Source organism: Dromiciops gliroides, chromosome 3, assembly GCF_019393635.1.
Source record: "Dromiciops gliroides isolate mDroGli1 chromosome 3, mDroGli1.pri, whole genome shotgun sequence".
NCBI classification, from domain to species: domain Eukaryota; kingdom Metazoa; phylum Chordata; class Mammalia; order Microbiotheria; family Microbiotheriidae; genus Dromiciops; species Dromiciops gliroides.
In genome coordinates, this window is record NC_057863.1 from 253,881,013 (window position 1) to 253,906,927 (window position 25,915).

A 25,915-nucleotide genomic window follows, 5' to 3' on the forward strand; every position below is an offset into this window, starting at 1 on the left:
TGCCTGAGTTCAGATCCGGCCTCAGGCACTTAACACTTACTAGGTGTGTGACCCTGGGCAAGTCACTTAACCCCAATTGCCTCACTAAAAAAATAAAAATAAATAAATAAAAAACAAACAAAAAAAACAAATAATGGTTGCTCTTGGTTTCGGATAGATACTACTTATCATTTTAAGAAAAAAGCCCTCACTGATTCCTTTGCTTTCTAGTGTTTTTGTTTTTTGTTTGTTTGTTTTTGGTGAGGCAGTTGGGGTTAAGTGACTTGCCCAGGGTCACACAGCTAGTAAGTGTTAAGTGTCGGAGGCCGGATTTGAACTCAGGTACTCCTGAATCCAGGGCCGGTGCCTTATCTACTGCGCCATCTAGCTGCCCCTGCTTTCTAGTGTTTTTAATAGAAATGAGTGTTGTATTTTGTCAAAGGCTTTTTCTTCATGTATTGGCATAATCATATTAACTTTTTTATTATTACTGATATAGTCAATGATGCTGGTAGTTTTCCTAATATTGAAACAGACCTGCATTCCTGGTATAATCCTACCTGGTCATAGTGTATGATCTTTGTGATATATTGCTGTTATCTTGCTAGTATTTTAAAATTTTGCATTGATAGTCATTAAAGAAATTGGTCTATAGTTTTTGTTCTCCCTGGTGTAGGTATCAAAACCATTTTTGTGTCACAAAAGGAATTTGGTATGACTCCTTTACCTACTTTTTCAAATAGTTTATACAATATAAGGATTAATTATTCCTTAAATATTTGGTAGAATTCACTTATGAAGTGATATTTTCCTGGGGATTTTTATTCCTTGAAATTTTAAAAATTGGGAGCTCATTGATGACTTGTTCAATTTCTTTTTCAAAGATTGGGTTAAGTATTCTATTTCCTCTTCTGTTAATCTGGGAGATTTATACTTTTGTAAATATTCATCTCACTTAGATCATCACTTTTACTGGCATATAATTGGGCAAAATAACTTCCCAATAATTGCTTTAATTTTATCTTCATTGGTGGTATATTTACCCTTTTCATTTTGGATACTAGTAATTTGATTTTCTTTCTTCTCTTTTTCTTTTATCAAATTAACCAATAGTTTATCTATTTTATTGTTTTTCTATAAAACCAGTTCCTAGTTTTATTTATGAATTCAATTTTTTATTTCCAATTTTATTCATTTCTCCTTTGATTTTCATTTTGTTGTTTAATTGGGGATTTTTAATTAGCTTTTTTCTGTTTTTTTTTTATTTGACTGTCCAATTTGTGGATCTTCTCTTTTTATTTTATTGATATATGCATTTAGAGATATGCATTTCCCCCTAAGTATTGATTTGGCTGCAGCCCATAAATTTTAGAATGTTGTCTCATTGCTGTCATTCATATTCTCTCTCTCTCTCTCTCTCTCTCTCTTTTTGGTGGGGTAATGAGGGTTAAGTGACTTGCTCAGGGTTACACAGCTAGTAAGTGTCAAGAGTCTGAAGTCAGATTTGAACTCAGGTCCTCCTGAATCCAGGGCTGGTTCTTTATTCACTGCATCACCTAGCTATCCCCTGCTGTCATTCTCTTTAACAAAATTATTCATTATTGCTATAATTGTTTTTCTTTGACCCACTTGTTCTTTAGGATTAGATTATTTATTTTCTGATTATCTTTTAATCTGTTTTCACAGTCCTTTATTAAGCGTAATTTTTATTGCATTATGATCTAAAAAGGGTACCTCTAATATGCTTTTCTGTATTTGTGAGGTTTTTATACCCTATTACGTGGTTAGTTTTTGTGAAGGTGAAGGTACAGATGAGAAAAATATATACTCCTTTCTATTCCTATTCAGTTTTCTCCAGAGGTCTATCATATCTAACTTTTCTAAGATTCTATTAATCTCCTTGACTTCTTTCTTATTTTATGGTAGGATTTATTTATCTCAGAGGGGAAAACTGAGATGTCCGTCCCACAAGTATAGTTTTACTATTTCCTTCTGTAATTCATTTAACTTTTCCTTTAAGAATCTGGATGCTATGCCTTTTGGTGCAGTTATGTTTTGTATTGATATCAATTCTTTGTCAATGGTGCCTTTTAGCAAGATGTGGTTTCTCTGCTTATCCCTTTTAATTAGGTCTATTTTTGCTTTTGCTTTGTCTGAGATCATAATTGCTACCCCTGCCTTTTTAAGTTTACCTGAAGCATAACAGTTTCTGCTCCAATCCCTTATTTGAACTCTGTATTTATGTTTCTAGTGTCTCTTGTAAACAATATTGTTGGACTCTGCTATATGCTTCCATTTTATGGGTGAGTTCTTCCCATTCACAGTTATGATTACTAACCATCCATTTCCCACCATCCTATTCTGTTTGCCATTCTATTTATCCTATTTCTCCTCTAAAATCTGTCCTGCTTCTGACCACTGACTCTTGAGGTTCAGTTTCTGCTTCATAATAAGATTGCATTGAATATCTTCATATTGGTCAGACCCATTCCAAGCTTGCAAGGAATTTAGGGTGGGGAAGCTCATCCTGTTCTAATAAGCAAGCTTGGGTGGAGACAGATCCATTTTGTCTAGATAAGGACTCTCAGTCTAGGGAGGGGTTACTCCCCCCACCCCCAAGAGGAGGACCTTCTTTAAATTGATAGCCCAAGGCTGGGGATAATCTCCAGCAGGGGTCTATTCTTGGCCCCATTGACCACCTACTGTTTTAAGGGTATATAAGCTCCATGCCTCACCACCATGATGGTCTTTGGTCAGAGAGAGACAGCCAAATAATATCCTTTTATTAATAACCTGGCAGCCTTATTAATAAAATGATTAATTTGCCCAGAAAATGTCTCTTAAATTTTTAATTGTCATAAGTCTTTTCATTAGGGATGCTTGAAAGTTTTCTATTTCATTATATGTCCATTTTTTCCCCTTGATGGATTTTTTTATGCTCAATTTTTCTGGTTAGGTTATTCTTTGTTGTATTCCTACTCTTTTGCCTTTCAGAATATCATATTCCAAGCCCTCTCTTCCTTTTTTTTGGTTTTGTTTTGTTTTGTTTTTGGTAAGGCAATTGGGGTTAAGTGACTTGCCCAGGGTCACACAGCTAGTAAGTGTTAAGTGTTTGAGTCCAGATTTGAACTCAGGTCCTCCTGAATCCAGGACCGGTGCTCTATCTACTGCGCCACCTAGCTGCACCCCCTCTCTTCCTTTAATGTGGTAGCTACTAGATCTTCTGTGATCCTAACTATGGCTCCAAAAGATTTAAATGGTTTCTGGTTGCTTGAAGTATTTTCACTTTGATCTGGGAACTCTTGAATTTGGTTATAATATTCCTGGGAATTTTCATTTTGGCATCTCTTTCAGGAGGTAATCAGTGGATTCTTTCCACCTCTATTTTATCTTATAGTTCTAGGATATTGAGGCAATTTTTCTTGATAATTTCTTGAAATTAGATATCTATGCTCATTCTATCATCATAGCTTTCAGGTAATTCAATAATTCTTAAATTATTTCTCCTCGATCTATTTTCCATGTCAGTTGTTTTTCCTATAAGATATTTCATACTTCTATTTTTTTCATTCTTTTGACTTTGCTTTATTGTTTCTTAATGCCTCATGAAGTCATTAGCTTTCATTTGCCCAATTCTAATTTTTAAGTAATTATTTTCTTCAGTGAACATATGAACTTATGGACTCTCTGCAATACCAATGCAGCCTCCTCCAGTGTCTACAATCCAGAATTAGGAAAATAGAGTTCTAGACACTATGAGAAATTAGTTTGTTTTTGTTTTAAGTTTCTCTCAGCTAAAAGCAGGCCTCCAAGGTAATAAAAGGGTGTTTTTTTTTTTAAAGTTGTTGGTTTAAATCAAAACTAAATACTGTGAAACTATAATGGCCAAGATAAAGAGGAGATATAATAAGACCTCTTCTACTACTTTGCAGAGGTGGAGGACCATGGATATAAAACACTGCACATGTGAGACTTTTTTAATATATTGGTTAGTTTTGCTAAGCTTTTTTTCTTCCCTTTTTTTTCTTCTTTATTATAAGGAATGGTTCTCTGAGAGGGAGTAGAAGAAGGGATATAAGTGATAACACAGTTAATGTATAATCAAAAGTGTAATAGTGACAGCCCAGCCCTTGTCTACAACATTATAAAAGATAGCAATAAAAAAATTACTTTTAAAATTTTAATCAAAACATTCAAATTAAAATATTTGTCGATTTTTAAAGATCAGATATTTAAACTGTATACATAGTGAATTAGAATGTTCTTTAATTTGGGTTTTGAACTAAAAACCATAGGGCTAGGTGGAAAATTAAATTTAACTTCTCCTTTTTGTGCCCAGCTATTAGTAAAAATCATCTATTTACTATATAGATTATTTGACCCATAATTCAGTACACCAAAGTTTGTCTCATTTGATGAAATTATGGATTTTTCAACACATTTAAGTAATCATTATTCTCAGGACAATGCAAATTTCTACATACCTTGGTGAATGGTCTATGTAAATTATTATGATTGGAAAAAAATTTATCACTTTGTACCCAGGTCTTTGGTGAAGAAGATCTCTGAATCTGGCTAAATTGATCCTCAGAGGACAAAGCCCATTCTCATTCCATAGTAAGGCATCATACTAAGATATCCAATCCATATGCTCTAGGAAAGCAATTCTCAAAGTATGATCTGAAAACTCCTTGGAGGGCGGAAGGGGTGAGGTCCCTGAGACCTCTGCAGGGTATCAATAAGGTCAAAGCCATTTTCATAATAATACTAGGACATTGTTTGCTTGGCCAGATTTTCCTCATTATACTCCAACCAAAACAACATATTACAACACATTGGATACAGAAGCAGATATGAAAGTCCAATTATCTTAGATTAAGCCAGACATTAAAGTGATTTGTAAAATGAAATAAAACAGGGGCAGCTAGGTGGCGCAGTGGATAGAGCACCAGCCCTGGAATCAGGAAGACCTGAGTTCAAATCCAGCCTCAGACATTTAACACTAGCTGTGACCCTGGGCAAGTCACTTAACCCCAAGTGCCTCAACCCCCCCCCAAATTATATATATATATATATATTATATATATATATATATTATATATATATATATTATATATATATATATATATATAAACAATGACACTTCTCACTAATTTTCTTTTGGCTTTGGAAAATATAGCTATTTTCATTAAAATGTTTTAGTTATGTGGATGTGTAATGTTTTCATTTTAAAATGAAAATAAATATTTTTTAAGGATGTATCAGTTTGAATTTTTAGAATATTATAAATATTGATAACTATGGCTCACATAAAGTATCTTTGGGGTTCTTAACCATTTTGGGGGGTGGGGGGCAAGGCAATGAGGGTTAAGTGACTTGCCCAGGGTCACATAGCTAGTAAGTGTCAAGTGTCTGAGGCTGGATTCAGGTACTCCTGATTCCAGGGCCGGTGCTTTAATCCACTGCACCACCTAGCTGCCCCCAGTCATTTTTAATAGTGAGGTTTTCTTCTTTCTTCTTTCTTCTTCTTCTTTTTGTGGGGCAATGGGGCAACACATGTATGTATATATGTATATATGGCAAAATATGCTAAATCCTTCAGATCATTATTGGGAGGTGTGAGCAAAAGAGGGCCAGAAACAGAAAATGCTAAATTAAACATGTTGTTTTAGAAATTTTGTATTAGTCAATATTTCCTAATTACCAAAATGTATGCTAAGCAATCCCAACATTTATTAACCTGTGTATCTTACAAACCTATTTTCTACAAGCCAAATATTTTCTTCTTCCTCCTGGAAGATGTCACTCTCCCCTTAGGAGATGGGTGAGGCAGAGGTGAACATATGGGGGTGTGATGAATCACAGATGAATATTACCAAAGCACAGGAAGGGTGGGAGGATTCATATTTGCCCACTCCCTAACATACATTCTTTCTCTCTCTGTCTTCTCTTTCTCTCTCCTCCCCTACTCCTCTCCTCTCTGTCTCTCCCCCCCCCCTACAAACACACACACATACATACACACACACACACACACACACACACACACACGCTTGTGATTAGTTTTTTCCATAACCTGTAGCATATTTAAATTTTTTGGTTCACGCACCTACTACTTCAGCTATTGACTCAGTCTTCAATTCTATTTAATCTATTTCTATTCTAAGTTCTGTTTAATCAAAGTTCTATTTAATCAACCAACTTCTTTAAGAGATTTTGGGCTCTCTATATCAAAGGTTCTTATCATGGGGTTACCCCAAAGGATCTGTGGATAGATTTCAGGTGTTTCAAGAATTGAGGGAAAAAACCCTATATCTTTATTTCAATATAATTATTTCCTTTGTAATTCCTTGTATTTTTATTCATTCTGAGAAAGAATCCGTAGGCTTTACCAGATTGCCAACAGAGTCCCTGACACACAAAAAAAGGGTAAACGTATGTTACTCATATTTGTATTTACCTTTTTTTTGGCTAATGTTTTTTCTTCAGGGGCCTCCTGCTGTTTTTGCTTCCACAGAGTATAATCCTAAATCCCATAACCTCTTATCAGCTTCTTTTCCTCCTACCTACCCTCTACAATGTAAAGCCTTACAGTCTTAGAGTCTTTGGCACTCTTTTCTTCTCTGTTTCCAGATTCTCCTTTGTTTATCATTCCCATGAATTTTACTGTCCACTTCCTCTGGAAGATTTGCCTCCATCCAGTTCTCCATGTGATCCTGAGCTTCAAGTAAGCACTTTCATCTGCATGATAAATTCCACTGGATGTCCCACCATTACTTCTAACAACATCTTTTTTTTTTCAGGGCAATGGGGGTTAAGTGACTTGCCCAGGGTCATGCAGCTAGTACATATCAAGTATCTGAGGCCACATTTGAACTCAGGTACTCCTGAATCCAGGGCTGGTGCTTTATCCACTGCGCCACCTAGCTGCCCCTTCTAACAACATCTTGAAGAACATACTCTATCCTCCATATGCATTCATGCTTCTGGCTTCTCTATGTCCATTAATGATCAGTTATTTTCTCAGCTGATTAAGCTCAAAACCATAGCTCCATGACCAGTTGCCAAGGCTTATCAATTCTACTACCACGGTGTCTTTTGCCTCCATGTGCTCTTTTTGGTTCCTACTTCCTTTTGTCTTAGTTCAAGATCCCATTGCCTCTCTCCTGGAATACTGCATCGGCCTCTTAGTTGGTGCCCATGACTCTCAGTCCATATACTCATATTCTCTTTCATTATGTACACCCCTACCCCCAACCCCCTCCATCGTGTTTTCTGATATCTTCTGTCTTCAGTATTTAGTTACTGCTGCTAGGTTAAAGAGGCAACCAGGTAGGCCAACAGCTTTCTCCCGCCTTAAAAAGTATGCCATCTTAGGCAGGTGTAATTATATACAAAGTGTACAAGTGTCAATCAAAAGTACATTCAGTCACATAAAACAAATGTCACGATTACGGAGGGTGGGAGATTTTGCTATAAAAATGACTTTATTAAAAAAATTATTCAGAGTATAAAATTTTTAAAAAATATGTGAAGATTCAAAGAATTATATCTCAACACTAAAAATTACAAGAGACTTGGGGTATTTAGGGGTCAATAGTGTTTTTGTGGGGCAACTAGGTGGTGCAGTGGGTAAAGCACTGGCCCTAGATTCAGGAGGACCTGAGTTCAAATCCAACCTCAGACACTTGACACTTACTAGCTTTGTGATCTTGGACAAGTCACTTAACCCTCATTGTCCCACCCACCCCCACCCCCCCAAAAAAAAGAAAAGAAAAAGAATAGTGTTTTTGTTCCTTTGCATATTCACAAAGCTTTGGAGTACCTAAGGCATCTTTCTTACCACAAAATCTTTTAAGGACCCATCTTTTACTGAAGACCCTCCTTCCATCAACAAAGATTCAATTAAATAACTCCATAAATGTTTAAGTACCTAGTATGTGTCCAAGGCATTGTGATAGGTATAAGGGATGTAGAGAGATTAAAAATGACATGTCTGTTCCTTCAAGAGAGTTGTATGAAAAATGCCTTATGCACATGTGGACTTCTATTTATTGAAAGGGGAAGAAAAATGCTATTTCATTGACTCACAGATAAAAGCAGCTATGTTAAGAGAATTTGAAAGAAAAGCAACTCAGTTAAGATTCTGAAAGGACTTGAGAGAAAACAGTTCCTTGGAGTATGAGAAATAAATATTTCTTTCTTATATTTAATAACTAATTATTGTATTATGACCAAGGTTTTTCCCCTTTTCTACTTCCTCATCCAGAAATCAACCAGTGTGGGAAATCTCTCTTAGAGATTTACCCAGGTCAGGATCTAATCAGACAGTAAAAGAAATTCTAAGTATGGGCTAATGGGTGTATTTCCTGCTCATTCTATTTGCTCAGACAGGTCCTGGGAAAATGTTGATTCTTTCTATTATCAAGACAGGTGATATGGAAATTGATGTTTCTTTGACCAAGATTTGAGTAACTTACAACATGGACCTCAAGATAGCCTACCTCCCATTTGATTGATCAATGAGAGTTGGGAACACCTCCTCTTCGAAGGGCATATAAACTGTGACCCCACTGCCATTAGGGGTCTTTGGCCTAAGAGAGATGTCCAAATGACTATCCTTTTATTAATAACCTGATGGCCTTATTAATAAAATTACTAAATTACCCATAAACTATGTCTCAAACTTTTAAAGTATCACAAGAGAAAGGTATTGACATGTAGTAGAGATGTCTACCATGCATTGTTCTGCAGTTACTCATATAAATTCTCTAGATTTTAAAGTTTACTGGGGGGAAACTTCATTAAATAATTCCTTGGGGACTATGGAACTGTTACATAATCATTATTGGTATCAATTCTGACACAAAATGTAGATTTTGGTTTCTTACCCTAAGTTACAGATGGGTTACATAACTAAGGAAGAGACCATGATTTGAGGCACATAAGACTAGAAGCCAATGACCAAAAAGAAGATGGAAGCAAGACAGAAATGAGAAAAGATGAAGAGAGAAGCTGCTTACAGAAATCAAAAGCCTGAACAAGAAGTCTACAGAACCAAGAAGACAAGGAGCCAAAAAACGGCCAGAAGGAGAATACAACTCACAGGCAGGTTCCGCAGCTAATGTGGGGAGCTGATCTCATTGAAGAAAAGTTTCAGTGCTAAAATGATAATTGATGAGAACAGAATCCTATTCTGTGGGTGAAGAAGTAGCTGGGGGAAAGATTGATTTGTTTTCTAGTGCCATCCATAGCTTTGAAGAAGTGAACCCCCTCAAAGGCTTGCTGCCTCCATTACCCCTTCCTTCCATCTATGACTTGAGAGGGGAAGACCTCTTAAAGCCTATAGAAAGCAAGCCCTGAATAACTTTACAGGTCTCATAATTAAAGCAAAGTGTTTTTCCCTGAAAAATTATCTGGCTGCTTCAACATCTAGCCAAGGTTGTAAACCTGGCAAGCTCTGAAGATATTAGGATTAAGAGTTCTGCTAGCAAAAAGAGCTTAACATTGCTTCATAGACCTTAGATAGCAGAAAAAGGCTTTGGCCAACAGGAGAATGGGAAAGGCTCTTAAGAAAAACAGGTGATATATGGCGTAGAATGTTCCCTAAGAAGAAGAGGTACATCTCCAAGGCTACATTCAGAGTCATAAGGTGCCTTGGGCACCCCAGTTTTCCTACTTGTGTGCCTCACAGCTAGATTTCTCTAAGTATATGCTCTTTCTCTTCACCCTATGAACCCTAGTAAATGAGTGTGACCCAAGTTAAAGGGTGGTGGTATGTTTTGATTACTCCTGCCTTCTATTGAATAAAATTTATGTCATGATTATTCTTACTTTTCACTTTTCAGTAAAATATCTCATGTTTAAGAATTAATGTTTTCATTTTGACCAATATGTGTAAATAAGGAGGATGATGGTGGGGACTCAGGAGCTGCAGCTGTGAGAGTATACATGTGTTTCTCCCATATGATGGTTATCCTTAGCACCTTGAGAGTAAGTTGTAGCCACATGGTGACTACTGTTATCCCCCTACCCCTGGGAAAAAAAAAAACCATCCTACCATCATGGTTGCATGGTAAGGTGAGTTAAGTAGCCCAGAAGGAGAAATGAAGAGTATAGAAGCCACATTGGCCACCATGCCTTTTATATTTATAGTTATATAGACATAAATATTTATACTTATATTTATATGGGTATAGTATTATGGAAGCAAAATAGAGACAAAGTACTGTTGGATAATTTGAGAGGAGAGAGAAAAGAGCACTATCCATATCTTACTAGAAAATTTCTACCTCTTAACTGATGTTGCATAATCAGCAAATATTTGCATGTTTGTCTTTTTGCAAATATTTATCATCAGTATTGTAGCATAAGACAGGTGAATGAATGGATGAATGAAAAAAGCATTTATTAGGGGGGCAGCTAGGTGGTGCAGTGGATAAAACACCGGCCCTGGAGTCAGGAGGACCTGAGTTCAAATCCAGCCTGAAACACTTGACACTTACTAGCTGTGTGACCCTGGGCAAGTCACTTAACCCTCACTGCCTCCCCCCCCTAAAAGAAGCTGTGCTTCATTCATCAAGAAAAAGCATTTGTTAAATACTTATTAACATGTAAAGCTGATATCTCATTAAATAATGTTTCTTGTTGCCTTTGTTACTTTTTTGTTGTTGTTGTTTAGTTGGGTCTAATTCTTCATGACCCCACTTGGGTTTTCTTGGCAGAGATACTGGAGTGGTTTGCGATTTCCTTTACAGATGAGGAAACTGAGGCAATCAGGGTAAAGTGACTTGCCCAGGGTCACACAGCTAGTAAGTGTCTGACACCAGATTTGAACTCAGGAAAATGAGTCTTCCTGAGTTCACATCTGGCACTCAATCTACTGCTCCCCCTGGCTGCCCCTTGTTGCCTTTGTACATAGGACAAATACCAATTTTACTAACACCCTTCTTTGATTGTCCTCCAAGGAGTCACTATAAGCCATCTTTCCATTTATCTTCCACTTCTTTCTTTCTTCTGGTTTCATTTAGAGCAAGAACACCAGGGTTTTCCCCAGCAATATATACACTCATTACTGGCCACTGGAGGAATATCTTACATTTACAGTGTCAATAGTCAACTTCAAGTTTACAGACAGTGGAAAAGCCAACTCCTTTTCTGCCATTCTGTCAACACCATTGTGGAATCAGGAGTATGAACAGAACTAATAGCCATTTTATATTTTTCTTTGTTTCACAAATTGCAATGGCCCTAAAATGTCACCAAGTGGCTGGCCATGAACCTCTCTGTAATTAGCTGGGTTACTTCTTAGAATACAGGCTCAAACAGCTGTTGGGGCTATTCCTGAAGCCTTCCCAGAACACTTTTTGCTCTAATAGCCTAGCCTTAGAGAACACAGGGTCACTTCTACACCACAGTAAAGGATCAGAGTCAGATTTTATGGAAGAAAGTGATGAATATCATTAGAAAAATTTTCTCCACACATAATACCACAGACAATGAAAGCCTTAACCCAGAAGAAGCTGAGGAAGCCGCTTTACACAGCTGATTAACGACTAACACTGGGTTTAACATTTTAGGTGGGAAGGCTGATCAGATAAATGTATTATTAAAGCCCATGAAAAAGTCTTTCTTTTGTGAGAAAAGCATAAAACCTGCTGAATATCTAATCATTTCCCAAAACACAAGGCTGTCAGATAAGCTGGTAAAGGGATCTGCCATTGTGACTAGGCAGAATCAGGATATGTCTCGGTTACCTCAGCATGAAAATATTTTCCATTTGCATAATGAAAAAATGAATGCCTCACACAACCTCTAGTGGCCTTTTAGACTAAAGATGTTTATAGAGACAGGGCAGGCTCACTAATTCTGTTATCAGTTTCATCTCATTAAGAAGATCCAGAGTTCTCCAGTTCTGTTAGCTAAGAATGTGTCTGCCTATGAGGCGTCTCTGTGTATAAAGCTACAGAATATAATTTTAAAAAGATATTTATTTGCATCTTAAGAAAGATTAACCTGTTGGGCATTGATAATCTGGAAGAAATGCAGAAATACTATTTATTGGCTTTCTCTTTAGGCCCAAGTATAAAATGAAAACATCCCGCACGTTTCATTTCTGAAACTTGTGTTTACACAAAATGTCTTTCCTCTATCATGGAAGAATGGAGTTTCTAGTCAGCAGCTTGTATACACACACACACACACACACACACACACACACACACACACACACACACACACACACACATGCACTCAGACTTCAGTCTTACATGTTCCCAAGTGTGTGCTTATGGAACTGAGTAAAGCAGCTGTAGATGTAAGCAAAAGAATATAAATTAAATCTACTTCATGTTTCCCAAGCAATCTGAGAAATCAACACATCCAGAGCACCCATGCCATACTAGGAACTAAACTACAAAAAGATATGTAGGAGGAGAAAAAGAGTTTTTGCCCTCACCCTCTGGACATCTATTCTACCATTAAAAGCAGAGAACAAGGGGACAGCTAGGTGGCGCAGTAGATAGAGTACTGGCCCTGGAGTGAGGAGGACCGGAGTTCAAATATGGCCCCAGATACTTACTAGCTGTGTGACCCTGGGCAAGTCACTTAATTCTGATTCCCTCCCCACCCCCAATCAGAGAACAAAATCAACCACCCAATGAACAAGTATTTAATGAAAGGCTTGGTGTAGGTGCTAAAGGGCTAGTTTTGAAGTCAAGAACACTAGAAGCTGTCCTACATATTTCCATATATGTATATATTGGTATTATATATAATATGCATATATGTATACATATATACACACAAAGGTATATACTGGTATTATATATATAAAATATACACATGTATTTATTTTAAATTAATAAAAATAAGAATAGATATTTGTCAGGTAGTAAGATGACCTTTCACTTTTAGGGAAAATGATAGGAAACACATACATACATACATACATTTCCCTAAGCAGAGTACATTTCTCCCCTCATTGTATCAAATATGGTCTTTACATGAGATGTTTCATACAAATTTTCAGCAACTCTAGGTGACACTTCTACTATTGCTTTCTATTTGAACTATTTACCCCTCGCCTTTCTTTGCCCTCATTTCTTTTTTTCTTTTTTTTCTTTTTTTTTTTTTGCGGGGCAATTGGGGTTAAGTGACTTGCCCAGCTAGTAAGTGTTAAGTGTCTGAGGCCAGAATTGAACTCAGGTACTCCTGAATCCAGGGCCAGTGCTCTATCCACTGCGCCATCTAGCTGCCCCCTTTTGCCCTTATTTCTTGCTCCTCTGGGTGTGCTGGAGCCAACAGTTACCAATTTGAAAGAGCTGATTATTACATTTTCATTGTGAACATCTAGAAAACTGGCAAATGCTACAAAACCAGATTTGATTTATTGTTTTGTTGATTATCTACACTTAAGAAGGTATTTGGAGCAAAATTAAATAATGTAGATTAAATTGAAAAGTGTGACTTTTTTTTCTGGAGAGTCATTTGTGAAATATTTATCTGGGGTGGGGGCAGGTAGGTGGCACAGTGGTTAAAGCACTGGCTCTGGATTCAGGAGGACCTGAATTCAAATTCGGCCTTAGACACTTGACATGTACTAGCTGTGTGACCCTGGGCAAGTCACTTAACCCTCATTGCCCCCAAAACAAAAAACGAAAAACAATAAAAACAACAACAACGAAACATTTATCTGTATAATCCTGGTGTACCTGCACATGGAATGTCAAGAATAAGAACTTGCATAATATACAAGTATTAAATTTTTCCCTGACTTTCAGAACTAATAATTTTACTCAAAGTTTTCTAGAAGCTACAGTCTTGACTTTTCTTCTGTTTTTCTTCTGTTTCTGTCCAAAAATAAAGCCAGCAAAAAGTCCCTTTCTAGCTCCAAGACTGTGATTCAAAACATTTAAAATTGAGATTATCTCTAATTTATCCTGCGCATATTCCTCATTTGTTTATGCTGTTTACATATTGTCTCCCCCATTAGACTGTGACTTCCTTGAAGGCAAGGGCTGTTAGTGCCTATCTTTGTATATCCAAGGTGTAACACGGAGCCTACTACATAGTAAGCACTTTATAAATACTGACTTACTGACAAGTAAGTCACTGAGCATTAGGAAGGGGTTTGTGGTTTTCTCAATTCTTATAAGGTCTAACCATAAAGCTCAAATTACTCCATAAATGTAAGCCGTTATTATTATTTTATCAGGTATAACAAGGACATTCTTGGTTACAAAGCAATGTCTGCAAACTAGTTACAAGTATTTGGGCTGTTTAAAGGCCTCCTCTGTCTATCTCTTGGTTCTTGGCTATGTTGAAGATAAGTCTGTTAGACAGTTGAGTTTTGGATAGATGAGGTGTTGTTGTACTCCTTTGTACTGCTAAAAATGGAAAATAAAGTTTATCTTACAGAAATCCCCAAATAGTTCTTTGGCAAAATTTTAATTGGGGCAGCTAAGCTCTGGGCCCAGAGTCTAGAAGACCTAAGTTCAAATTTGGCCTCAGACAACTTACTAGCTTTGTGATCCTAGGCAAGTCACTTAGTGCTATTTGCCTCAGTTTTCTCATCTATAAAATGACCTTAAGAAGAAAATGGCAAACTGCCCCACTATTTTTGCCAAGAAAACCCCAAATGGGCTCACAAAGAACTGGAAATGAATGAACAATAAATTTTTTTATTATATTATTTCCCAATAAGGCCAGAGAAATAAATTTGTGTCCCAAATGTGTAAGCTGGAAGGATATGCCAAATTTGACTGTGGTGGTAAACCTTTAGAATTAGGCAACATCGGGGCAGCTAGGTGGCGCAGTGTAGAGAGTACTGGCCCTGGATTTGGGAGGACCCGAGTTCTGTGTGATTTGGGGACCCTACCTTTAGGCTGAGATTAGAAAGCCTTAGGCCCTCAGGGTCTCTCCCCCCCCTCCTCAGCTTCAGCTGAGTGAAAAAGCCCCGTGGGCTATACAAGATGCCAGGTCAGACAGCTGGGGGAAAAAAAAAAGCCCCAGCTCCCTCCGACCTGAGCTATCTGAAAGATCCCAGATAGCCTGTGCTGAGGCATGAGGCTCGAGAGCACCCCCCCTTCCCCCCCACCAGCTGCAGCTCTGGCTGGCGGATTAGCTTGGTCTGTGGGGGCGAAGGAAGCCCCGAGATTTGAGTGGAGAGAAGAAAAGGTGTATATATCGACCTGGGAGTTAGAGGAGGGGGGCTGACTAGAGGAGGATGGACTAGATAGACAAGATTAGGAGGAGGGGCTGACTAGAGGGAGCTCAGACAAGGACGGAGGAGAGTTCAGTTGGGAAAAGGAGAGATGGGGCTGACAAAGTTACAGTCCTTAATACAAACCAGGGAAAGTGTAACATGCCCTGAGGCTGGAGGCAGCTAAGGCCCTTATTGTATTCAAGAAGTTCGAACTGAAGCAGGTGGGAAAGAGACAGTGGAAAGAGACCACAGGAAAGCAGTCAGGTTGTACTTTATTTCCCTATATTCTTAATTTGAAATAGTATCTCATAAATGAACTCTGCTTTGATTATTTGGTTAAGAGGCTTCTTAATCTTTAGTCTATCAGTTTGGGAGCAGTGTGGTGAAACTTTATAAATGGCCCATATTAAATTAACGAAGTCAGCCAAATAGTCAACAGTCTCAGAATTAGTACCCCAGTCAGATTAGCCCCCCAAATTAGGTTAGTCACCAAAAATATTTTCACATTTTAATGGCGACCACGAAGGGACTTACGGCCCACTTATAATTTTTCTAAATTTATCATTTTTCATATCATAATTTTTCATAAATCCAATTATGTATAATTTTCCCAGTTTAGTTATAGTTATTAATAATTAATTTTTTGTACAATTCAAAGCCAGCCTCAGACACTTGACACTTACTGGCTGTGTGACCCTGGGCAAATCACTTAAACCCCATTGCCTCTCAAAAAAAAAAAAAGAATTAGGCAACATCTATTTCTCAGGAGTTATCTAACCTCATTTTGACAATGTTGGACTTAGTGGTTAATATGACAAGAAAATATTTCTACTTCACCCACACTATTAAAAGTGGATCAATACACAAGGATAGAAATGACACATTTTGTTTGACTTTCTTTAGTCTTAAAGAAGCAAAAGGTAGGTGGCTGCATGGACCACAGCTACCTGAGGAGACCATGGAGAAAGGAGAATCTTGCTGTATTAGGGGACTGATCTCCTTCGAAAACATGTTCCCTTTAAAATTAGGATGTAATGGAAAACCCCAGCCTGATGAGCAAGCAGAAAGAGAAGTGGGCTGGAAGTCAGAGCACCTGAATTCTTATCCTGCTCCTAGTACTAACTAAATGTATTGTTGGAGCCAGGTCATAACTTGTCTTATTTCTCTCATCTGTTATGGGCATATTTGGCTTTCTCTATCTCACAGAGCAATGGTGAAAACAGGAGAGATGATGTGATATCATGGGTATTTATTACCAGGATACCTTGTTTTATAGTGCTTCACTTTATTGCCCTTCGCAGACTTTAACATTTTTTTTTTAAACAAATTGAAGTTTTTTGGCAACCCTGCATTCAACAAGTTTATTGGCACCATTTTCCCAACAGCATGTGCTTATATTGTATTTCTGTGTAACACTTTGGTGATTTCTCACAATATTTCAAACTTGTTCATTATTATTATACCTGTTATGATGATCTTTAGTGGTACTGTTGTAATTGTTTTGGGGCACCACAAACTGTGCCCATATATAAGATGGTGAACTTAATAGGTAAATGTTGGGTATGTTCTGATTGCTCCACTGATTGGGCCTTCCTATTCTGAGACGCAACAATTTTGAAAATGGGCCAATTAGCAACCCTTTAATGGCCTTTAAGTGCTCAAGTGAAAGGAAGAGTCAATTGGTGTGCAAACTTCATTGTTGTCTTATTTTAAGAAATTGCCACAGCCACCCCAAATTGATCAGTCAGCAGCCATCAACATTGAGGCAAGAACTTCCACCAGCAAAAATACTGACTTTGTGAAGGCTCAGATGATGGTTAGCAACTTTTAGCAAATTATTTTAATTAAAGTATGTATATTTTTTTAGACATGATACTACTACACATTTAATAGACTACAGTATAATGTTAACATAGCTTTCATATGCACTGAAAACCAAAAAATTCATGTGACTCATTTTATTGTGATATTTGCTTTATTGTGGTGGTCTGGAATTGAACCTGTAATATTTCTGAGATACAACTATATTAATATTTCCTGGTCTTGCTATAGTTCTTATGAGCTATAGGCTCACAACTGATGTCATTTACCAATGGCGGGGCGGGAGCGGGGCGGCGAGGAGGGACTTAAAAATCCTTTATTCTAGGACCTGGCTACTACCCAAAAGCAAAAGTTGTATGTTCTTTGGATCTCCTTATTTTCAAGAAAATTCACTGAAATTTAAAAAAGAGGAAATTAAAACAAAGAACTTCCCAAAACTACAAGCATTCAAACTGTGGTTAATTCTGTAACTTAAAAAAAAGCATAGTCAAAATAGCAGATTAAACAGTTTTTCAAACTGTGTTAGAGAAATAGCCTTGTAGCTATCCAGCTGTCTGTAATAAACCACAGTCAAGTTCAAACCCTGGTTTGAACTTCAGACCAGAAATTTGAACTTGGTTTCCTTAAAGGCACAAGCAGAGCATGAGGTAACTCATTTGATTTGTTATCATCCTTATTATTATGTCTTGGAACTATATGTATTCAGGGCACAAATGAAGAATGCTAATTTTTATTAATGGTGAGCTACAGGGCTGTGAGAAAGGTCAACCTGGCACAAAAATGAAGAGATACCAGCCCAACCAAAATCTCTTCTACAAAATAGTTCTGAAAAACAGATTTTTCTGACTTACTTCCAGCTACTCCCTGAGAGAACAGAGCTTCAAGGTCCTTTCACAGGCCACCCAAATTGTATTTTATGGCAACCCTTTTAAAAAAATATATGAAAATATCGGGGCAGCTAGGTGGCGCAGTGGATAGAGCACTGGCCCTGGATTCAGGAGGACCTGAGTTCAAATCCAACCTCAGACACTTGATACTTACTAGCTGTGTGACCGTGGGCAAGTCACTTAACCCTAATTGCCTCACCTACACACACACACACATACATATATATACATATATGAAAATATAAGGGAAGCAACATGGAGTACAAGAATCTAACACATGTCTGAAATTACAGTCATTTTCTAAGAATGGAGCTCTCTGGATTGCAAGCATTGAAACATTTAGGTTATGCAAACAAGATATAATCCTCAAGCCTACATTTTAAAAACTTGGCATAATTAATGAAAATAAAGACACATATTTACATGTGTTCCTCCCAGAGAGCAATTTAAGCCTTTACCTCTTGGTAATCTGGGTTGGCTCCTGTAAGTCTGGATCCAGTTCAAAGATTTCATTATCTAGTAGCCTTCGGAGTGTCACATCTGCCAGTTGCTCCATTATCTTAAATACTTCATCAAGATTAAGAAACATGGAAAAATCTCGCTCTTTATTCTGCGTGGTAATGCGGATAGTGTCTGTCATGAAGACATTGCATGTTCTTTCTAGCTTCTGAACATCAACCCAGGGGATGATGAGTTTGACTGCAATAGAAGAGAGTGAAATGGGCATCTTTATCTTAACATGTTCCTTTACAAAGTAAACCGAGATACTTTATAAAACAACAGTCCTGTTTTCTTGTTCTTTAAAAATGCAGATCTCAAAACATCATTTTAAATGTTTGTTTGTTTTTTAAAGAAAAAGACCGGTCAGCAGTTGTATTTCAAAATGAAAATGATTTTTGATCATTCAACAAGCGTTTATTAACCACTTACTATGTGCCAAACAGTGTCTTAAATGCTAGGGATACAAAGAAAAAGCAAAAATAATTCCTGCCTTCAAGAAGCTGACATTCTAACTGGGGCTACACCATACATAAATCAGAATATATAAGATAAATAGGAAGTAGATGGAAGACAACCTTATAGTAAATGCACGTGGGGACAGAATGGAAACCAGGAAAGGCCTCCTAAAGTAGATGGCATGTAAGTTGTCTTTTTTATTTTTAATTAAATTTTTTTCTTTCTTCGAGTCTTAAAGGAGGCCTGAGATTCTCAGAGTCCAAGTTTACAAGAGAGAGAATATTCCAAGTGTGGGAAATGACCGGTGTAAAGGATAGAGATGAGAGGTGGAGCATAGTGTATAAAAACAGTACATATGCCAGTTTTCTCTTTGGCACCATTTTCTAAAGTCACAAGATTTATCCAGTAAAGTGGTCAATAAATGTAAGTATAAAGAAGATCATTCTGAAGCATACCATTAACAATCATCCTGTGTAAAGTTTTTGAATATTTAGAACCACAAGTATAGTCAGTCAATATATTTTTTTTTAAACCACCAACTGTGAGATTCTAGTTTCAAGGGCAACATTCATCTAATATAAAAAAGGAACTATGAAAAGGGATTGTTTTAAGTTAAAAGGTTATTCACAGCCAAAGTTTTTCCAAATAGGCCTAACATTTAGGTTGCGTCAAAGAACAGTGTTAGAGACTTACAAATTTGGGTACAAACAGTTTTTATGCGGTTATTTTATTATAAGAAAAAACCTACTGTTTGTGTTGTCCTTTATGGATATAAATTATGTATTCTCCTGTAAGCTTGCCAGCTAATGCTGAGGAGAAAAAGTGATTGTATATCAGAGAATCAGAACTGGAAGAGACCAGGGGGAGAGGGGCTTCTATCCCCATCATTTTCTAGAAGAAGAATGTGAGATGCAGAAAACTGAAGTGATTATCGTCACTCAAGAAGCCAGTGGCAGAGACAGTCAAGATTTGGAATCAGCCTCTCAGAATTCCAAACTAACCTTCCGCTATATCTTGCTGCTAGGAAAAATAAAACTTTTCAATCAATGTCAGTTACAAGGAGGCAATAGGGTAGAGTGGAAATCAAGCTGGACTTCAAGTCAGGAAACCTGGGTAGGAGTCCCAGGGTCAAATGATAGCTTAGCTGTATAACACTGAGCAAGTTATTTAAATTCTTGGGGCCGTCATTACACAAATCTTTATCTACAAGTACCAGTCTTTCAAGTATGGTGAGGAAAGCACCCTATAAACCATAAAATGCAACATGCATTTAAACCAAAATGAAAGAAAACTGAGCAACCAGCAACTATTTTTAGCAGTAATGAGAAAATGGCTCAGTTCCTCAAGTCTTATAATATCATGGGAACAAGACAGTGGATCTCTGAACAGGAACTGTTGGCAAGGGCTATTTTCTCTTTGAAAACAAAACAGATGACCAAATGAGTTATTTTATTTCCGTTATTTTTTTTTGTAATAACAAGCATACCTGTCTTTGGGTTTTTAAGAGTTTGAGAGAAAAAAAGAATGAACTTTACAGAATGTTTGGAGCTAGAAGGAACTTTAGTTTCCTCTAGTCCAACCTTCTAACAGATCAGAGGACTAAGGCTCAAAGTTTTGTTTTGTTTTGTTTTTACAGGGCAATGAGGGTTAAGTGACTTGCCCAGGGTCACACAGCTAGTGCCAAGTGTCAGAGGCTGGATTTGAACTGAGGTCCTCCTGAATCCAAGGCCAGTGCTTTATCCACTGCACCACCTAGCTTACCCCCTGACTAAGGCTCAAAGTAATGAATTGACTTGCCCAGTGTTCAACAGCAACTCAGATGCAAAGAATCTCAAACTCAGCTCATTAGGCTCCTGTCCATGCTATCTACACATATAGCTAATGATATATCTAGATAGATGGATGGATGGATGGATAGACAGATTTAGATCTAATAGTATATAGATCTAATGATACACACACATGTACATACACATGTGTGAGCTAGGTGGCGCAGTGAATACAGTACCGAGTTTGGAGTCAGGAAGACATCTTCCTGAGTTCAAATCTGTTCTCATACATTTACTAGCTGTGTGACCCTGGGCAAGTTACTTCACTCTGTTTGCTTCTCTCTCCTCATGTGTAAAATGAGCTGGAGAAGGAAATGGCAAACCAATCCAGTATCTCTGCCAAGAAAACTCCAAATGGTGTCATAAAGTCAGACATGACTGAAAAACAAGGGAATTCTTTCTCTGAACATAAAAGGTGTCCACTATTATGTAAGGTCTGAGGAAGGAAAGATCACTTCCAGCATGGTCAGGGTGGCATGTGAGCAGGTCTTGAAGGGTAGAATTTCATATTCATGCTCCTAAACTATAAAGTTTATAGTTTATAGGACTCAATTCAAGACTAACCAAAGTTTAGGAAAAGAACAGGAAAAGGAAGGCAAGCTCAGTATAAACAGGAATATAAAAATACACATAAATTAAAAACACTAGAGTCCTATACTAGACTTGTTCCTTTTGCTGAAACTAATCAAGTCAGGCCATTTCTGGAACAACAGGAAATAAGCATCAGGACCAGTTGCTGTTTAAATGGAATTATACCATTGAAATAGAATCAGGCATCTGGTTCTATAATTTTTAAATTATGTAATAAATTTACAGTATCATATGCATCCATCATCTATCCACTGGACAGCATGTTGTAATGGACTTAGAGTAAGATATCCTATGCTTGAGTTGTAGTTCAACCACTTTGAAAGCTATTGACCAAAAAAAAAAGAAGAAGCTAATGAACCTTGGAAAAATAACAACCTCTCCAAGCCCATTTCTCCATCTGTAAAACAAGGATAATGATAATAGCTAATAAAAAACAGCTAGCAGGGGCAGCTAGGTGGCACAGTGGATAGGGTACCGTCCCTGGAGTCAGGTGGACCTGAGTTCAAATCCAGCCTCAGACACTTGGCACTTAATAGCTATGTGACCCTGGGCAAGTCACTTAACCCCAATTGCCTCACCAAAACAAACAAACAAACAAAAATAGCTAGCATTTCTGTATGAAGATTATCTAGTGTGATCATCACAACAACCCTGAGAAGTGGGTGCTATTATTGCATTCATTTTGCAGGCTGAGAGAGATTGAAAGACTTGCCCAGGGACACATACAGCTACTAAGTATCTGAGACAGGATTTGAATTGCTCTTCCTGACTCCAAGTCCAGCATCAAATGAGCCTACAAAGGTATTTAAAAGGGCAATATAACCTTTAAGTGCCACACAAGTTATTAGCATTCATATTATCTCTCACTTATTCCTCAATAAAAAGTCTAAATAAAATAGAAATTTAAGAACTAATGGATTTTAATACCTCATTAAAATTAAGCCTTAGTTTAGGATGGCCATATGCCTGATCTTGCTTGATTACAAGAGCAAGAGGGTTTTAATAATTTTGTAATTTGTTCACATGTGCAGAGGATTCAAGTGATTTAGGATTATATATATCTTGACTGGAAAGTACCTTAGAGGTTATTTAGTCCTCATTTTACATTTGGGGTAAACTGAGGTCCACAGAGATTATGTGATTTGCCCAAGGTCATACAGGTAAGAAGTGGCAGCACCAGGATTCAAATTCAGGTTCTGTGCCTCCATCATTGTTCTTTTCATTGTAGCACACTGTCTTTTTTTTTTTTTTTATGAGGCAATTGGGATTAAATGACTTGCCCAGGGTCACACAGCCAGTAAGTGTCAAGGGTCTGAGGCCGGATTTGAACTCAGGTCCTCCTGAATCCAGGGCTGGTGCTCTATCCACTGTGCCACCTAGCTGCCCCCTGTAGCACACTGTCTTGATAGAGGCTTTGGATAAGTGAAAATCAAGAGCTAGGTTTATTTACTACTCTTTTCTTTCTATTTTAATACCTACCCTCTGTGGTGTGCAAAACAATATTTTCATTTACTACTTTATATTCATTTCTTCATTGTCATTAGCATAACAATAATATGTTAAGTTCTAGGAAGAAGGTTAGATAACTTTATCTTTACATATATTCAATAATGAAGATAGATATGTGTATGTCTATTTTACTTATTACATGAATTATTTTATAATTAAAGAAAAGCAATCTTTTTGCAAAGTGCAAAATGATTGAAAAAATTCAATTAATATTGATTAATTAGAGTCAATTAAAGTAACCAAAATCAAGGGTTGAGAACTCTGTTCAACGCACTGTGATAAATGCTGTGGTTGAATAAAAAACAGTTCATCTCCCCCCTCCCCCCCACCCCCACAAAAACACACAACAAAAACTACCATGGATCGTCCAAGAACTTGGAATGCAGATGACAGCCAGAATTTATGGCTTACATGAATCATTTCATTTAATCCTTATAATCCAGTTGGTTTATCACCTCACAATACATGACATTGCTTAGGAACATTTAGAAAAATAACGTCAGTAATTATAGAATGATATAATACACACACAAAACAATAAATAAAAGGAAATTCTGACCAAATAAAGAAATAAATACTCTGATGTAAAGTAATGTTATACTAAGTAGGGGGGAAAACAGTGGGCTTATTATAGTCAAAACTCAGGTTCTAATCCTAACTGTAAGCAAGTCACTTTCTGAACCATAGTTACCTTATCTGTAAAATGAAAGAATTGATGATATCTAAGATTCTTTCTGGCTCTAAAGCCTATAAAGCTCTTATGAGAGAATTATTAGAGAAATCTTTCTAAAGGAGATTTCTGAGGAAGGTTTGAAAGGAAAGGAGGAATGTGGACTGGAAGAAGGGAAGGAAGATAATAGTTGTAATAAAAAAAAATCTGTGATTAAAGAGAAACCAAGGCACAAAGTTCTAAGCATGATCAATTTATTAGCAAAGGTAGCAATTGCCAATAAATGGGATCTAAGGCTCCTCAGTAGTGAAGAATACATCTGATAGAGCAGCTCTTTTGTAGTACTGGAAAGCAAAGTAGTACAAATATTATATAGCAAAATAATAGACCATGATAAAAATTAAAAGCAGAACAGAGGTGGGTAGAATGTGGGCTATGATTGGTCTGATTCAAAGAAGGGTATATTTCCATAACTCTGGGCAACTAGGTAAATAAAGTCTCTGGAAAGCTCCATGACTTTCAATCAAACTTCATGGAATAGAAATTTTGTGGTTGGACTTCAGCCCATAAGAAGATTTCAATTAGACTCTTACTAATTTTACTACCAGAAACAGATTTATATCTATCCAACAAGGCCTATATAAGCAAGTCTGAATCTGATTTATAAATATTGATTCTGATTAGATAATTCTCAATCAATAATCACTGAATATCAGTTTTCAAATTTCACAGCACATTCTAAATGAGAGTAGTGGCATGAAGATGAGACTAATGAAAAGACAAAAGCAGATTAGCTAGTCCAGAATAGGGAGGCACAACTAGGGAATAACAAGAAATGAGGTTGGAAAGATGGGAGGAGTGAAGGTGAGGGAGGTAACAACTGGCTGGTGGAGATCTCTGAAAGGTGTTTAATTATAGACGTTCTTTCCCCCTGTCTCCCCACATACACACTAACCTATTTCTGCCCAAAATAGATCAACTTTGAAAACTTAATTATTTCAACAAACATTGAGTTCCATTAGCATCATTTTTACTTCTTGAGTTTTACCATCTGAAAGTGCATCATGGCCACAGAAGAGGCTTTGAGGGGGATGACAGGAAGTGAAATACACAACTGACATCATTCGTCCTTTGTAATGAAGGCAAAAGCTTTATGTTTAATAGAATCTGAGGTGAACCAGGGTGAATAATTCCCTTTCTAGAGCACTCCTTACCCAGTAACTCTTACAAACAACAGGGCTAGAATATTGGGAACTTTGTAAATGTTTCCCTGATATTAATGAGTGAAATATTGTAGTAAAAAATGACTTGCATATCTATAACCAAGCTTGCTGCCAGAGAAATTATTTTAGAGCAGTAAAAATAGCACCTAGTTCCCTAGAACCAAGACCTAAGCTAACATAATTACATAAGCATCCTTATAATTCATTTAGCAGTTAATCACATACTGTCTTTGACATCTCTCCTATTGTTGACTTGAACTATTAAATAATAGTACAATATTTGAATAAATTTCTAAGTCTTAGCCCCCCAACTAGACTATAAGCTTCTAGAAGGCAGGGGATCAGATGATTTATTCATCATTGCATCCACTATAGCACAATGTCTTTCTCAGAATAGACATTCAATTAATACTGATTGACATGATTTATGATCACTTATGACTTATGATTCTTCACTTACGTTCCTTGCCCAGGAAGAAAGAATAAAAGCAGAGGTGGTTAATGCTCAGGTAGAGCCAACCCTGACGAGGGACCCGGCCCTTCCAACAGCAGCAAGAATAATAGGTTATCAACTTCTCCGCTTCAGGAAAATTGAATCTGGCTTCGAATTTCACAAGTGCCTCTCGAAACTTCTCTGGCTCTTCCTCTTGTTCTGCTAATTTACTGCTAGTCTCTTCTGCAATCAGGGCCTGTTGGAAACAAAAAAAGATTCTTTTCTAATTAAGAAAGGAAATGGGGAGGTAGATTGTGTTGTTGGGAGCTAATTAAAGGGATCCAGAGACAAAAAGAACCACCATATACACATTTTAAATATAATTCCTTTAAAAGGTTTTAAAGTGTTAATATATAGTAACAAGTTCTCAAGATTTATAACACATGACAGGCTTCATTTACACTTTGCAATTAGGCAAAAAGATCCTTACTTTACTTAAGCCTCCCAAGAATAATCATAAATATCATCCAGGAAACACCTAGATCACAGGGAGGAAGCAAAGGGGAGGGGCCCTGTTTCCACTTCTATTTTACACTTAATAACACACAGACTGGCCTTTCTTAAATTTGTACTTCAGGGCTCAGAATTCAAATTAACAATGCCAAGAGCATAGATGAGGAAACAGGCCCAGAGAGAGGAAGTCAGTTACTCAAGATCATAATAGCAGGAAAGGAGCAGAAACAGTGCATGATAGCATAAGAACTTGAACCCAGAACTCTTGCTTCCTGGTCCAATATTCTTTCCAGTATGC

General features: G+C 37.1%; 1 protein-coding gene across 3 annotated transcripts in view; it reads right to left on the minus strand.

The window, feature by feature from the left end:
* Positions 1-25,915, minus strand: part of TBC1D8 (TBC1 domain family member 8) — a 134,140-nt gene that overhangs the window by 30,220 nt on the left and 78,005 nt on the right. For all 3 annotated transcript variants that reach the window (XM_043994675.1, XM_043994674.1, XM_043994673.1), the window contains 2 exons: positions 25,132-25,360; positions 18,351-18,591 (listed from right to left, as the gene is read on the minus strand). In XM_043994675.1, the coding sequence (XP_043850610.1) occupies positions 18,351-18,591; positions 25,132-25,360 (470 nt within the window). The remainder of the gene's footprint in view (positions 1-18,350; positions 18,592-25,131; positions 25,361-25,915) is intronic.